The sequence below is a fragment of the Poecile atricapillus genome, chromosome 14 (assembly GCF_030490865.1).
Source record: "Poecile atricapillus isolate bPoeAtr1 chromosome 14, bPoeAtr1.hap1, whole genome shotgun sequence".
NCBI classification, from domain to species: domain Eukaryota; kingdom Metazoa; phylum Chordata; class Aves; order Passeriformes; family Paridae; genus Poecile; species Poecile atricapillus.
Window position 1 is genome coordinate 9,030,319 of NC_081262.1, and position 17,060 is coordinate 9,047,378.

The window sequence follows — 17,060 nt, forward strand, 5'->3', positions numbered from 1 at the left end:
ATTTTTGTATTTCTTACTTCACTCCACTTGCTAAGTATATTACATAGCAAAAAGACTCAAACTCCAAATCCTACAGAGCACTAATGATTAATTCTAAGCAAAAATTTCAATTACCACATACATCAATAAAAAGCACTAGTTCTGCACCAAATGAATTAATCCAGTACCAAAGGGAAATAAGAGCCCCTTTCTCTGAAAAAAAGCCTTTTCTGACCTGCAAGATTTTATTCCACTGCTTCCTTTGGTGCTTTTATTTTCAGGTCAAGATATTTCAGCCAGAAGGATTTTACTATTTTTACCACAATCATGCAGAAATGGAAAGCAATCAACTTGTCAAAAATAAACTATCCTTAAAATTTGAATGTCTATTCAATGTCACAAGTATTTTTTCATGAGTCAGAAAAATATCAAAGGTCAAGAAATAAATCCACAATTCTAAATTTCATTTTAAGAAGAAACAAAACTAAAAAAATTCAGCAGCCAAGACCACTTCTTTCCTATACTTTTTCCATTAAATTAGTAAATTAAGATATTGTTAAGAACCACTGAAATACATTTTTATTTAAGTTGTACAAAAGGATTCATCTTCTGCTGAGTAAAGCAGAATAAATTTGGTATCTTTTTTCTTCAATGGTAGATTTTTTTTCTTGAATACCAAGCAGCCTCAGCAGCCAGAAAGCTACAGCAGCTCTTTAGAATTATGTTACCTCTTCACTCATCTGTCAATGCCTGGCCAAGTTTTCACCCTCCCAAGAACACACCTTTCTTCTTTGCATGCCTCTACTTAGAAATTGACACCCAATTTTTTAAATCCATTAAAACTTTAATATTTCAGTTGTAAAACAATGAACTCTAAGATACTGTTGAATAAATTAATTATACCCTTACTTTATGTAGTTAAAATCTGCTTTCAGATTGATTGAGGTATTACTATTGCTCTTCTTCAGTTCATGGACCATGTTTTGCCACTCCTGAACAGCTGACCAGTCAGCAATGGAAATGTAACATTCACATGCCTTGTTACCCAGGTAGTTTATCACTTCAGGTGAAGAGTCACTTGGCTTAGTCAGAACAGTTTTTCTAGCTTCTCCTGTGAAATGAAGAAATGCTATATAAACACACAAATATATGTTTTCAAACAGCAGTTCTATTACTCAAACATTATTTCTATGTCTTTTGTCAAAAAAAACCTCTTACTTAAAAAAAAAATCAAATAGTTACACAACTTTTACCGGTATTCTTCCACTGACACTTGCTCTGAGAGAAAAAATTACCTTTTCAAATGAGGTTTTGAAAAAATTTAGTTCATATCTAAAGGAGCATCAAAACAGAAAAACAGAACAACTAAATTAGCAACAAAGGAGGTTCATTTTCAAAGATGAAACAGAATGCTGCAATCAAGTCTTAGTAGTTAAAAACCTCTGAGTAACTTATGATACAATTATGTCATAAACACTCAGGTTTAAGTTATGATTATCTAAAATAAACTAGATTTAAACTAGGAACTTACAGAATATTTTACCTATTACCTTTAGTTTCATTCAGCTAGACCTCAGTACTGCAAACCCCTCTATCTACACATAATATTGGTTTCAAGGGCATTAAGTGGTTCAGTTTAACTGCAGACAGAAACAGGTTTTCAGATTTCAGAGTCAGACATTACCACGGCTGCATCATTCAATGTTCTCATTTTATGCACACACATTTACACAGTTATATGTCTCTTAAAAAGAAAACACTGACCATTCAAGGAATGCTTTGGGCTGGCATTGTTCACACTGTTTGAATTGGCCAACTTCAGAACAGTCTTGTCAAAGCCTGTGATACAGCAATCCACTCCAGTCATGGAGCAGAGATGCTCCTGATATTCCGCAGTTGCTTTTTCAAACCTGCAACAGTTCAGTAATTCAGTCAGCATCTTAAAGAACCAGGTTGGGGTTTTTTTGTAAATAAACTAGATTTTGAGCATTATTTTACCCCAATACTCTAAAAGCTCATATCACCTTGAGCAAAAGAAAGGGATTAAGATAGTATACAAGTTTACTGGCTGAATTTCCAGGTTATAGCATTTGATAAAACCTTGTCCATAAAAGTTTTAATGTCAACTTCAAATCAAGTAGAGACAGAAGTAAATAAATTTTATATTTGACTGTGACAATTTTAATCTGAACAAGTAGAGCTGAATACTGATTAAATACATATTATTGCTCTGAAAAGCTTCACTGACTATAACTGACAAGGAAATTCATCAGCAGCCTTGATTTGTGCCACCGTTTAGAAGACTCAGAAACAGAACTTCCCATAGAAGGAAAGGACATCCAAGTTTGTAGCATCCAGTTATTTGTGAAAACTTACCGCCCTTCTGCTTGCTGAGCTACGGAATTGATCCAGGAGAGACTCTTCCCAACTACAGCAGAAGACCAGACAGCAATACCCTGAATAGCTTCAGGACAGTGAAGCTCACATAATGCTTCTACCAGCATCATAATTGTCACTTCCAATTCATTTCCCTAAATCCAAACCAAAAGCATTATTTAACAAAACTCATCTAATGCAAGAGCCACATATCTCAGAAATGGTGAAACAGTACTTCATTAGATACATCTACAAGTGCTCCTTGTATCCATCCACTACACTGCTTTTGGAAAAGCAGGGGAGCCAAGGAAAGAGTTTGTGCTGTGAATCCACAGCCTGAACATCAATGGTTAGCAATCCCTGTGTGGTGGTTTTGTACCTCTGGGAGAATTCATAAGGCAGCACAAAGTAACAAATATCTATGTAACCACCCTTGGTAAAACATTTAAGCAGATCAAGTCATGTACTGAAGAAACTATCCAACCTTTTCAAGAAGGCTTTAACTACTTTATCCACCCATGCCACCCCTGAACTTAGCTGCTAGCTAGAGGAAGGATACCCCCATGACACAACTCTACTTCTCCTCATACCCACAGGTAAGCAAAGACCTCACACTACCGTAAGCCTGGGATGGCCTCACACTAATGCAGCACCAGCTTCACAAGATTTCCACTAAATTAGAAACTGTTCAACTGAAACTGTGAATGAACTATAGCATTCATTCCTGTATAGTATTTGACCACGTCTTCAGTATCTCCTAACCTCCAATCTACAGTATCACAATCACAATAAAAAGATACAAATTAAAATGTGGCTTTAAATAACTCATTCTTTTACATAGCACTTGGTTTAGTAACTACTGATTGCCTTAGCCTAGTTCTTTTAGAATATCACGGTGAATATTTCTGCAATACTCTACAGAAAAGGGAGTACCTGAGAGATACTATTATTAGTTTTCATTTCTGTGAGTAAATCAAATCCATGCCTGACTGTCACAGCAGGCTGGCCAGCCAGCAATCCAACTCTCATGATGGAAAGTCTGATCCGTGTCAGCCAATCCTGGCATGTCTGGCGATTGGTATAAAAGAACGTCCTGATAACCTTCAGAGACAGGAAAGAAGTTTCACAAGAACATTCTTCTGCACAAACCAAAATACTTAAATACTTAAGATTGATATCAAAGGCAGAAAGGTTTCTTTCCTCCAGTTTTCAATTAATCTTTAATTTTATTAATGTAAATGGTCTGAAATCACATGCAGCATGCAACAGGCCCAGCACATCAGAAGTCTTAATATGAACTATAAATTATGTATTACTGTCACATCAAAGTCTGGTAATTAAATAGCTTATTTCAACAGTGAAAAAATGTTTTGCACTTAGAATTACACAACAGGGTATGTTGCTTATAAATAATTACTACATTTCCCAAAAAGCAATGAAAGCTTTAAATAACTGTTACTTTATAATAGGTCTGCTGACAATATACAAAATAAGGGACTGCTACAAACCAGAGGTACTACAGGCTTGCTGGATTTGTACCCCTATACAAGCTGGTACTCCAGAAACAAAGCCCGGCTTTGTTCTTCTTTGTTATTCCTACATGTTCTGTAGGAATACACCAATGTCAAAGCCAGAGTTTTTTAAGAGTCTCTAACTTTGTTTGTGAAGTTTTTCTGAAATTACATGGCTAAGAACTGAAAAATCCTGAAAACTCTGTTCATTCAATAGACTGTTCCAAGCCACATCAGCACTGCAAGAGAGACAAACCTTGGGTGGAGAGGTAAGGGCATTGGCACATCCTTCATATGCATTGTACATCAATTTTTCCAAGTTCTCCAAATACTGCAGAAGGAGAACAAGCCTGAGCTGGTTGCTACTGTGTCCTTCATCATTGTCTGCAGTAGTCCACTGGCTGACATCTTGATCAGGGTTTAATGTGTGGGCTGCAAGGCTCCTAATAATACCTACACATTTTCCCAAAACATGGGGAAAAAAGAGTTACCAGATGGTACTGTATTTTAATGTGCAAAGAGATAGCAATGCTACCTCCCAAAATCTATCAGTTAACAATAATTATGCAGCATCTTTAAAATCTGTAAGCACTGAAAAATAAAGTCATTGTGCCTCTTGCCTTAGACATGAAGACCTTGGCTTCACAACCCTACCAAAACATCACATTAAAATAAAGTCTATTTTTTACCTCACCTTCAATTGTTTGAAATGTATCTTGGGCTCTCCCCAGAGGAGTTCGTAGCTTTGAAAGAACAGTGAACTGAGCTGCTTCCCAGACAGCCCATTGCCACAGCACAGCATCAGTCTTCAACAGGTTCCGAGGGATGGTTGGCTGATCTCTCTTATCCAGTCTTTGACAGCTATAGAATAACCTTTCTAACCAATTATCCTTCCTGAAAGAAAACATCAGTGCATGAACAAGTTCACATGGTAACAAGTTTATACTGCACCCACTTCATCTCCTTATTGTTCGCAAACAAATCTCTCACAAAATTAATTTACAAGCAGCAACGTATAGAGGAAAATATGCCAAAAGGTGTGTATGTAAGACATTTATAAATACTTAAAAGTATAAAAATGTTTGAAAGTAAAGCAATGTAGTTTGTAATGATAATTACAAATTTTAAACTAAATATAACATGGACTTGTTTACTAAAATTCAACATTCATAGATTTCAGTTCTACAAGTTCTTACCCAGTTCGGTGGAGGTTTCCATACAAAATAAAACTAATGACATCAGAGAAATCCTGTGGGTGGAATGTGTTACTTGGAGCTTTGCTCATGTGACTTCTTATAGCCAAAGATATTTCTTGTATTTCTGTGTGGGTACGGTTACTACAGGAAGAGAGGGAAAACAACCCAGGCTATAATGTACTTAAATAAACCAAAAAAGCTGTGTAAGAGAATTACACACACACACACACACTATATATATACAGGTAATGACTGGCACCAATTATGTGCTTTGGTATTAATACCAACTGCTTTCAGACCTCAGGTCTTCAAGACAAATTATAGGACATAATATGGCTGAAGCTCTGGGTAACATGGAGCTTACAGGTATTCAGTGTTTGCTTCAGGAAGTGATGCACAACTTATCAATTTTATTGATTACTTTGTGTACTATATACTGTTCTCAGACCTGTAAAAGCATAGGATAGCACAAGATCTATAATCACAGAGGATTGGATGAGACCTTTAAGATCATCAAGCCCAGCCATCAGCCCAGAACTACCACTGTAAGCTCATGCTTTTTGATTTTGAACTAAGACAGTATGATGACAGTCCACCAGCATTATTTTTTCAGGTTAAGTGTGTCTGAAGAAACTAAACCACAATTTACACTTAAAGTTGGTCTGAGCAACTTACCTCAACACAACATCTAAAGGAATTGACTTCAGAAGTTTTCCAAAAGCTTGTCTCACACGAGCACCACTGTGGACTAGTTGAACACGACACACATCAACACACCTGAAACACCAAAACAGAAAGAGGTGTTAATATCTCCATTTTCAGCATAAGTCAAGTAACATACAGAACTCTGTGCAAGTACCTCTGTAAAAGGTCATCTGGAAGGGAGGAAGACAGGGCATGGAGGCTACTACATGCTTGAAGACAAATGTTCACATCTTCCAGAAGTGCTGAATTAAGGAGTTGAAAGGAGAAAAAAGTCACTCTTGCTGGAATTAGGTAACTTCTGCACTACTCTGCATTCATAGCCATATTATTTACAGATTTTGGAAGTGAATACATCACAGAACTGTTCCAGTGCTTTTGATAAATAATTTTTTGTGACTGGGAAATTCATCTACCAAAAACGTCAGTGATGTGTCAAATCTCTTAAGACTATAATTTATTTTAAGAAAATGTAATTGTTTAAGTAAAAGGCAGGGATCCACTTTAAAAAAAAAAATCATAGAACAGCATACGTTCTTGCATAATACAACCTTGAAGCATCCTTAAAGTAAATGAAACAAGCACAGTTGCTACTATCAGTGGAACAAGGCTATTTATGTACTTAGTTTTGAAATGTAAAAGACAGTTAAGTAAAAATATGCAGTATCTTACTGTTTGCTAAAAGTCCTTTGCAAAACTTATGAAAAGATGGGAGAGAAAATAGCGGAGTATATGTTTCTGATTTCTTCATCAGAAGAGCCACTTCCAAAGCCCATGTTGTAAGTAGTTTCCTTCAAAAACCAAGAATTTAGTCACTCTACACAGTTACAGAAAGGTACTTCCTGATAGAACTTAAACTACTTCACATTGCATATCACTATCACACCACAGCTCACACTTTTTAAACAAGTTATTTCTTAACTTTAAATATGTCCCCAGCCCTCACAGCACTTTGGTAATACAGGATGGCAGCTATTGCAAAAGGATACTTTCAGTGAGCAAACCCTTTCAGTGAAGTTTGACAGCTCTGCTTCTACTGCATAGATCTTAGGATGGTTTAAACTTTTCTAGTTTTCATGTACAAAAAACGAGCAGCTACTTTTCTCCACAAGTTCATTAATAATGTTGAAAACATTCCAAATATTTGACTGGTAAAATTTACCCCAAATTTTACAAATTCAAATTACCCTGGTTTCTGAATTAATGTATTCTACTAGACAAAAAAAGAAAAAATTCCCAATTTCTAAGAAAATTTTCTTTACCTGGTATCTTGAGTAAGGTTATCCTTCTTAAGCAGTAGCCCCAAAAGATTCAGTATGATTGAGAAATGTTTTTTTGTTGCTGTAGTTACAGTACTTATAACTGCTCCATCAAACAGAGAAGGAGAGGAAGAACTGAGGCTACTGGATATGAAATGGTCGTGCCTGAAAAGGCAAGGAAAAACAAACTGTAACTCTACCCCAAGATTAGAGGCACTTCCCTAAACTTTACAGGAGGAGAGAAAACATCAACAATCAGCAGCAAAAGTTAAATGAATATAAATAAATACACAAACCACTCTATGTCAAAATCCAAATATTTTGATCCCTAGTCTAAAAGAACAAAGCTATCACTTGCCATAAGTCCATGCAGGCCAGTAACCTGTTCTCAGCTGTGTCTGGTATCCAATGCTTAGTGAAAAATCACTACAGCTAAGAATGTAAAGAGTAACACTTAAACTGGTATATTCCCTTACTTTAACAACAGTTTGTATTAATAAGGTCTAGAATGTATTTACATCTGTTGTTTACATCTCATTACCTCTCCTAGATCTCTCAGTAAGTAAAACAGTAAATAATCTTTCTTCATTTACTTTCAGTAGAGTTCTCCCTCGGTTCTCTCTATTCAAACACAAGATTTCTAATCTGCCTTTGAATAAAAGGCCAACTTTAAGCCAGGATATGCTTTCCTGGCTGAGATACAGCTTCCCTGCAATTAATGAACGTAAAAACTAATTAAGGAAGCTTGGGCAAAAGCTTGATTGTAACAACAAACAACTATTTCATTTCATCCCTCCAACAATATATTCCATTCAGATCAGTCCATCTTAGTGCTCTTAAAATACTGCTGAATGATGAAAGCTCATACCTGGAGCAGTGTGAGTACAATGTGTAGAGCACTGCATACTGGACAGCAGGGAAGTGAACTGCTATGTCACCATGAACAATCATCAGGTTTTTACTCAGCAGTGCAAACACAGTTGGTGAAAGGGCCCACATCTATAACACAATTGCAACACAAGCACAAAAACATAAAAAGTAGGATCTTTATTTAACTGTAATTTTCACACCATTAATTAATGTCTTTTCCTTTTTCCCCACAGAAGGTAATTTAACTCTATTATATACTGACTGTTTTCTTTCCCATTTTTTAGAAGTCTGTTAAAAGTAGTTTATGTTTTTATAGGGAAAGATTTGGGAAGTGTTTTCCTATGGCTGATATGCTACTGAAGGGCACACTACAGCTGCTTTTATCTGTCTTGAGTTTCAAAAGCAATTACTATTATCATCTTAGCATTAAATCCTTAATAAACCTGATAAGACGCTCTTCCCTTGCAACTGCTTTTCATTATGCACCAACCAGAGATACAATCCACTCACTGTTTCCCCTAAGTTTTAATACTGGAAGTTTTTCTAAAACTTAGGAAGTTTGGAGGCAAATATGATCATTTTAGTTATATATAAGTGCCCTACTAATGTAATACATTCATTTTAATTAATCAAGTATTTTTTACACTTACTGCATGAACTATCTGTTGAGTTTTTACTCACCCCAATTAATGAGTTTTTAGCATTTCCAATAGTACTTAGAGCACTGAGGTCAAATATAACAACAAACTTGGCGTTATCCACATTGGATATAAGCTTCTTGAAAGAGTCATGCTGGATTTCGGAACAGGCCTCAGGAAGATGTAAACTATGGAGAAGACTATTTAAAGCACAGGTCATTTCTCCTAGAATCAACCTGTAAGCAGTCTCCAGAACAGGAATGTTCTTCAGGCTCAATACAGCTTGGTATACAGCAAGGGCTGCTGCAACAACCTTGAGAACATAATTACAGCAATAACTGATTAGAACAAATCATAAAATATACTTATCAGCAACACAATTTAAAATCACTCTTCTTTATCTATGAACAGCTTAGTCTGATACACATACATATCTTCAATTTCCTGTACATCTTACTTACAGAATCTATTAATCATTTTCTTGATCATCCCCCTAATACACTGAGTATCAAAGACAGATGAACTAAGGACTTCTTTAACTGGAATACTGGCAAACTTACCTATTTCTTATCAAATCTAAATGCTAAAACCAAGAAGTAGCTGTATCTGCCTTTTCAGAAGTTTCAGATATTCAGTTAGACTAAAACACATTTAAGATGAGCTGTGTTTACAGCTTAATATATTCTAGGAAGTGCATGAAAGCTGTTGGAATACACCTGTAGAAGTTACTCTTACCTCTTTCTCCTTATGATAACGAAGAACAAGTAGTTTAGACTCTGGTATAAATAATTTCTCTACAAATGATGATGGTAGTTTTGTATTTATTTGTTCAACAATCTGGGGATAAAAACAAAATTAACTTTACCTGAATTTTTAACTAATTATTAAAGATTAATCAAAATACTGTTTTTCTAGTCCCCCACAACAATAAAAACATGTACAAACCAGTGTCAACAGATTCAGGACTGAAATGACATAGTCAGTGCCACAGGTCTGACAATTTTCCATTTGATCTAATCCATAGGTGATGACCATGTCACAGTGTATGGTCATACTGGGATCCAGGCTGCCAAGCAAAACACCAACACACTCATTGGCAGCTGTAAGCACAGCTTCAGAGAAGAAAACTTGGTTTGCTGCAGTCACACATCTCATTACTCTGTACAGAACCTGCAAAATTAAAAACACAGCTGAGTTAAACTCCAGTAAAAAGAAATGCTATTTAACTGTACTCCACCCATTTCACATCCTGTCCCATCACCTACTCTGCAGCTTGGTCAATTCTATTCTGAATAATGTCATCCTGGAATTACACTTCAGGAGTGTAAGAAAAAACAAGCTTTCAACTGCTTGGTTTCCAATTCAGTTAGAGAACTAAGTTAGAGACCTACAAAACTTACATTCGTTATTCATAGTTCTGTTCAATTCCAACTAACATCAACAGAACTCCCCTTGCAAAAGACAGATGAGTTTTCTTGAGCTTTCAACACAAAAATCCTCTGCAGATTAAGGCAGAAGTTACATAACTGTCTTGTCTTCAACTGGGAAATCCATACACTTATTTACCCAAGAAGCTGTGTCCCTCACAAATTTCTGCAAGGGCATAAATTCCAGTTGTGCTGGTCATCCAGTAACCACAAGACTTTGACTGCAGGTATTTTTATCTTATCTCCTTACTCATTACAGAACTATAGCAGCTACTTAGCATATTATATAATATTTATTCTGAGTTTACACCATCCTATACTATAGAGCTAGAGAAGTTTGCTATCAGATATAATAGATACAATTTCAACAGGAATAAAAACCATCACATTTTATAAAAATCAAACTCATAACTACAATTCAAGTTTCTAGAGTGACATAGTTATTTGAATAAACAGTAGTATGGTTTCAAAGATAACCAGCAAACCCAGCCACATGAAATGCCTAAAAAGGTTAGTTTCTGATATGACTCCCATATGCCACTATCATGTTCCATACTTTAATAAAATTATTGTAGCGTATTTCTTGGAAAGAACATACTCAAAGCTGAGAATATACATATTCATGTAACGTTTGTAAAACCTAAATTAACTCACTCAATGGCATTGCTATATGGTGACAAAACAGGTGAGCAACAAAGGAAACCAAAGCAAATTGAGTCCTTACATCAGTTACATAAGCTTCTGTAATTGGTGGTCCTCTGATGGGGCTGAAGCGCTCCCCAATGCTCCTCACCACAGTGCTGAACACCCGCAGAAGTGCAGCCAGTTTGGGCAGCGACACCGAGGGAGGAGGAATGTCCTCATCTACCGATTCCCCAGAAGCCACGTGGCTGAGATCCTGCAGCACACAAGGTTTATGGATCAGCACACATCATTAACTTACACATGGGTAAAATATCAAAATATGAGATTGCAAACACTTATCTCTTTTCCAGACATTAAACTGTGCAATCCAATTACAGATGTATTTATCCAATATCTCTTAACTACACACACATACAAATGTGGGATATAGGCATGCAAAGACAATGAGAAGTTAGAGTAGCAATGAGTTTAACCACTAAAACAAGTACTCAGACTGTATCTGGTAAATTAAACTTGAGGCTTATGAAGTTCCTGGTCTCTGGAACATGATCATCTGTATTGCTGCACTGTTACAACAGTTGTCTCCACACTTCTACCACTCTTCCAAAAAATTCTCATCCCCAAACTAGAGCTGTTTGACTGGCCATTCCCACCACACACACAAACTATGCTGATCTGGAGACCAAGAGTTCACTAAGAGACTGCTCCATGCCAGCTGGCACCAGTGCCTGGGAACATTCCCAGAAGTGCTGATCTCATTAGTAGAGCTGCAGCCTTGGTCTACCCCACTGTGAGATAAACACACTGGCTGGAAGCACCTCCTCCATGTTAGCACACGTTATCTTAAAACTCTTCCGTGACTAAGAATACACACATTGACCAGAGCAGCAGCCAGCTTGATAAGCAGTGATTTACTGCTCTGCCCTGGGAATCCTAAAGCTGCCCCAGCAAAGGCCCTGGTAACAGAGAAGGACACTGACCAAATTATTGATTCTGCTTTGAGTGAAACTAATTGTCCTCCAGGTACAATTTTACCTACAGGACCTGCATATTCACATATACAATATAGTATAAACTACCTATAAGTATGTTTTCATATGAGCACATACACCTTAAAAGACAGCACACCCCCCACCAATGCCAAAGCTTTTCCTTTAATGACAGCATCAGATAAACTTCATGCCCTGTTAACTAAGAAAAGGGTACAAAGTCAAAATTAAGTACATTAAATTAATGTAATCTAGTTTTCCATCAGTTCCTGCTGCATGATTTCCTGCACCATATAATCTGCTGCTTTATTTTAAAAAGACAGATTTGTCATTAATCTTTTGAAGCATTAAGATTTCCTCTCTTCCCCCAACAATTACTAGTTCTGAAACACTGAGGTTGGACAATTAAAGAAAACACCAAGGAAAGACCATGAATTGTCTTCACATCAGCTCTTCAAAAACAAAAGCATTCCTGTTTGGTTAATTGTAGTTTAATTCCAACACGATATTCTAGATCGACAATGGCTAAAGGCCTGGTTGTGATACTAATTAAATAGTTCATGAGTATTTGTGTAGTTGGTCATTGCACATGACTGAAGTATAGTCCATAATTTGGTCCTATTTTCACCAGGAAACCCATGTAATTTAATTTTCTACAGAAGTAATAATATAAAAATCTGAGATAAAAATCATAGCAGTGGATTTATTAAGAAAACCGTAACAGTTAACTTTGGTATACACCATAAAGTCTTGTTTACCTCAGCATAAGCTTCCATATCTTCCAAAAACTGACCCAAGAGTGTGGTAGAAAAAGTTAGATCAGCCACCCAAAAGGGCTCCAAGCTCTGCAGCCATCCTGTATAAAAATACCAAGCCAATTAATATAGGGTGACATATAATCATTAAATTTTAGTTGCATATTGCTGAGGGAAAAGTTGCTGAGCTAAGAGGTCATCTACATGAAAATACTAACACTAGATGTTTTTAAACTAAATGTAAATGGTATCTCCCTCTTCTGTCCTTTTGCAAAAATCATTTTAAGGTTCAGTTCTGCCCCACAGCAGTTAAACAGCAAGGATAGAATCTAGGACTATGACACAAGAAACATAATAAACTTGCTGTGAATAACTCCCAAGTAAACTGATAAAGCTATTGGAAAAACTTCCCCATTTTTCAAATGCCAATACAGTATCTTTACCACAAAGATTTTCTAAAAGTACTTAGGAAAAAATGTATCCTTTCTGTCCTAAACTAGGACACTAGTCACCCCAGGACACTTTCACACAGGATATCCTAAGATCTATACATTCATTAAAGATGGTTATAATATTGCAGAAAACAATTGGTGTTTAAACGTACCCTGAGTAAAGCACCCCATTTTTCCAGACTTAGCATAAAATGGCAAATAGAAACTTGCTAAAAAAGTTAGGAACAAAGTATCTTGCTATGTAGCCAGAAATTCAATTTGGTTTTATGTCAACTTCCATGTCAGTAGAACCAGACTGGTGTAAGTAAACCCCTGACATCTGCAAGCCAGAGCAGGCTCTGAGACTCTTCATGAACTCCTCTGGCCAAACTTACCAGAGACCTGTTGTGTCAAAGAAGGTTTCTGAGTGTGATCTATGTGCCACCCAACCAGTATGTCCACTGTGTCCTGGAAAGCAATTGTGAAAACAGAGTCATTACTCAGTTTGTGCACCAACATTTCTACTGTAGAAAGAAAATAGAAAATATAAAGAAAGCTTACCCTAAAATTGGTGCTGAAAATGTGTGGGTAGCATCGAGACACCAAAAGGATGCACTTGACACACTTGCACAGTAATTCTGGTGTATCAACATTTTCTAGGATGGACTGCAGGCTGGTCATTACAAGCTGAAAAGTAAAGCAAAGCCACCAGACATTTCACTCCATTAAAACGTGAGAGAGAACACACTGTAACAAACTACTTTGATTCAATCAACAGAACTCTACTTCTTCTGCAGGAACAAAATGTAAAAAGCATCACATACACTGAATGAAAATTATCACTTCAAGGGCGCATTTGCTTGATATTGGCAGAGCCAGGGAACACTTTACTTTAGCTCTTCAGCCACAGAAAAGCTGTGAGTTGTTTTAAGTCCCATTTCTCCTATGAAGCTTTTTGGCTCTGTAAAATAACTATTAAATTGGAGCACAGACCTGGCCATAGCTGTTCTACACCCAAAATAATAAACCCTAGAATTTGAACAAGGAGACTTCATCTTGTCTGCACACATCCTACTCCTTTCTCAGATCTATCCACAATTCCAGTGACAAACTGTAAATAGGAGGCAGCACAAAACAATTAAAATACTGGGTTTTGTGTACCATTCCACTTCAGTTCTCTTTTTGGTCTCATCAAGATTCTTCTTCTTGGATCTGCCATAAATACTACTAAGTAGCATCAAAATATATATCATCCTCCAAAGACTTGTCATTCTTTCCTAATGTAACCAGAATCAAAGAATCCCATTCAGCCAGAAAGTTTCCTCCCAGTCATAATGATATTTACTTATTATGTCAATGTAGCATTACTTACTGTTCATTCCAGTTTAAAAAGTTCATTCAAGCATTGCACTGAGAAAATCATTAATAATCACGTTTTAACTTGTAGTCTTACCTGCATTAAAGATGAAAACGCTTTCTTTTCTCCTACAGTCTCTAGTGCTTTGTAGGTTGCACACAAATAAAGAAGTTTAACTTCATCTTTTGTAGACGAACTGAATTTGCTAAAAATCCATTTAAAGATCTTCTCAGCCTCGTAGCTCAGAGAAGCACAAAGAAGGCCAAGACAGCAAGCTCCTTCCTGTCTCAATTCCTGAAGCAATTTGCTACTGTATTTTTGGAAAGAAAAAAAAGAAACTTGGGATCTCCAGCCATGACAGCAGAACAGAAGCATGAACAAAATAAAGCATTTTCTAGAGCAGAATAAAATATATGCAGAAATTAAGCTGCTTCTCTCCTACTTATTGGCAGCTGTGGCAAAGCTAAAGTAAAATTCTAAGAAGTATTATTTATATGGAGTAAGTCAACTTGAATAAATGTATGAAAATGTGCTCTTCTACTTGCAATACACTAGCCAATGGAAATAATTCTTAATATGTAGCTGACTCTGGGAAACAACACTGACCTAAGCACCTAAAATCCCACACAAACCTCAGCTCCTCTTCATACACTCTTAATTGGATGTAAATGAGACAGCTTGTGGAAAAATTTATTTCATTTTGGAAGCTACACCCTCAGTGCAGCACACAGCTCCACCAGCTGATTGAACACACCTGAGACACCACACCAGCTACAGCATCAAAGCCACACTTATGCCTTCACATTCTGTCCAAGGGAGCTGTACTCCTTGGTGTACTCTAGACAGCCCAACAGGATTGTTGATATGCCTAAGAGTCTTCACCCTCCCCTGATTTCATTCTGCTCCTGCAATGGGACACCCATGCAAAACTGACAAATTCATTTCTCTCAACCTTTCCCCTCTGTATTTCAAACATAATGCTGTCATTATTTTCCCCTTCAGAGTATTTTTCCAGATTACCTTTCATTGAGCACATCATGAATGGCAGTCAGGATATTATCCAGTTGTTTAACAAGTACCTGCAATAGAAGATACATAAAAGGCATAAGCAAGTAATTGCCCAATACTGCCTTCACTACAGGTCCTGTTTACACTCTCATTAAAGACAACATTGCCAGTTCTCCTTGCCAAGAGAATGCCATTGTGCTTGCCATGGCCACTGCAGACTAGCATGAACTATATTAAGCAACACTGCAATGTTATCCTAGATGTTATATTTGATATTTATTTACAGTAGCCATGAAAATACTGGCAGCCTGCTATCAAGGTCTGTTCCAAGTTTAGTTCTTGCTGATAACATTACATCACCATGGAAGACTCATCACACAGCTCGTGAGTAGCATCTACTGAAGACCGAATCTCTAATACTAACAAATCAATTGTATCACTGGAAAATTTAATGGAAAACATAATATAATCTCAAGTATTGAAGTTTATACTTAGGCAATCCTTAATTTCAGTGAAATGGAATACAATTTTGGGGATGAAGCATTATTGATGAAACAGCACTTCTCAGTAAACATAACCAGAAAGACTTGCTATCCTAATATGCACGTTGAAAAATCACACATTAGCTGCAGCTGCATAACATATTAACAGGAAGTTTTCTTGACAAGTTAATAAAAAGGTTTATTCTCTTTTCTTCAGAAAGATATTCCTCTTTAACACAGTGGATGGTACCCAATTTTTGTTTAAAGTTTTGAGCAACATTACGCTTTTGAGAGTGGAGGGACAGAGATCCACATGCTTGACCCCTCAGAACTCACAAGGGCATTTTGAAAGTGTTTCTGGCACCCACAAGACAGGCTAAAAAGGAAAAGGCATCTATATGACTTAGAAGCTAAAGCAGGACTCCATTAAATAAGTGACTGACTTCTACTACTTTACTTTGAACTAATATTTCAACCCTGAAGATAAAAGGAACTCAGTTAAACTACACTAAGTAGTGTAAAGACCTGCAGGAACTACTGGTAGGTTAAACTCTGTCCATTATGAAGCTTTGGCCTTGATATCACTTGACACTTATTCTCATTAGTGAGCTCAGAGAAGCTTAACCAAAAGTTTCTCAGTGACAGCCTTTTAATATCCTGGCCACTAACAAAGTTTGTCATCACTGAGTTAGACATTAGAATGGCAATTTCAGTATATTCTGAGATACCAATAAACCTAAATAAAATGCAGTAACAAAATAAAATTATAAAATGGGGAAAACCTTAAGGAGAATAATGGAAGTAACTAAAAAAATAACCACAGAATAATTGTACAAAGCATTTCTTCTTAAACCCTTGTAACAACAAGAGGAAAGATGAAGTGTTATCTAGACTTGCATAGGGGCTGCTTACACCTAGGTGCACAGACTAGAACACTCGCCATATTCAAGTCTCATGTCCTTTGGAAAAGAGCACAGTTATCACTGGTCAATTAGCATAAAATGAGAAAATGAACCAATTTCTTATAAATAAGGACATAGATCCCACAGCTAAAGTATCAGAGTATGGCTTGCAAATGAGTGGCAGGATATTAAACCATCACTTCCTGCTTTTTCAGTACTTGGAGAACTCCTAAGCTTTCCAAAACAGCAGGGGAGATGTGTCAGACAATATGCTCTTTAATATTTCATTTTGAAATACATAATATTAAAAATTTATACCCACAGTGGGATACTTCCCTTCCCTCATATCCCTAAAAAACACTTGACATTAGAGACTTCAGCAACCCACCAAAAACCTTAAAGATGTAATGAAAACAAAGATTTACTTAGCTCCCTTCCCATGGAAGGGGAATCCACAAACAGAGCTGTTTAGTTAGAAAGCTGAGTGGCTCTAAGATGAGCTGTTCACAAGACTAAACACCCGTGTATTTTTA

At 36.6% G+C, this 17,060-nt stretch overlaps 1 protein-coding gene across 3 annotated transcripts in view; it reads right to left on the reverse strand.

The window, feature by feature from the left end:
* Nucleotides 1-17,060, reverse strand: part of SMG1 (SMG1 nonsense mediated mRNA decay associated PI3K related kinase) — a 58,117-nt gene that overhangs the window by 26,036 nt on the left and 15,021 nt on the right. For all 3 annotated transcript variants that reach the window (XM_058849443.1, XM_058849442.1, XM_058849441.1), the window contains 21 exons: nucleotides 15,156-15,214; nucleotides 14,232-14,445; nucleotides 13,340-13,465; nucleotides 13,174-13,246; nucleotides 12,351-12,448; nucleotides 10,683-10,856; nucleotides 9,477-9,701; nucleotides 9,267-9,368; nucleotides 8,575-8,844; nucleotides 7,892-8,022; nucleotides 7,027-7,188; nucleotides 6,437-6,555; nucleotides 5,922-6,009; nucleotides 5,738-5,839; nucleotides 5,063-5,203; nucleotides 4,561-4,760; nucleotides 4,123-4,319; nucleotides 3,289-3,456; nucleotides 2,356-2,510; nucleotides 1,744-1,889; nucleotides 889-1,090 (listed from right to left, as the gene is read on the reverse strand). In XM_058849443.1, the coding sequence (XP_058705426.1) occupies nucleotides 889-1,090; nucleotides 1,744-1,889; nucleotides 2,356-2,510; nucleotides 3,289-3,456; nucleotides 4,123-4,319; nucleotides 4,561-4,760; nucleotides 5,063-5,203; nucleotides 5,738-5,839; nucleotides 5,922-6,009; nucleotides 6,437-6,555; nucleotides 7,027-7,188; nucleotides 7,892-8,022; nucleotides 8,575-8,844; nucleotides 9,267-9,368; nucleotides 9,477-9,701; nucleotides 10,683-10,856; nucleotides 12,351-12,448; nucleotides 13,174-13,246; nucleotides 13,340-13,465; nucleotides 14,232-14,445; nucleotides 15,156-15,214 (3,152 nt within the window). The remainder of the gene's footprint in view (nucleotides 1-888; nucleotides 1,091-1,743; nucleotides 1,890-2,355; nucleotides 2,511-3,288; nucleotides 3,457-4,122; nucleotides 4,320-4,560; nucleotides 4,761-5,062; nucleotides 5,204-5,737; nucleotides 5,840-5,921; nucleotides 6,010-6,436; nucleotides 6,556-7,026; nucleotides 7,189-7,891; nucleotides 8,023-8,574; nucleotides 8,845-9,266; nucleotides 9,369-9,476; nucleotides 9,702-10,682; nucleotides 10,857-12,350; nucleotides 12,449-13,173; nucleotides 13,247-13,339; nucleotides 13,466-14,231; nucleotides 14,446-15,155; nucleotides 15,215-17,060) is intronic.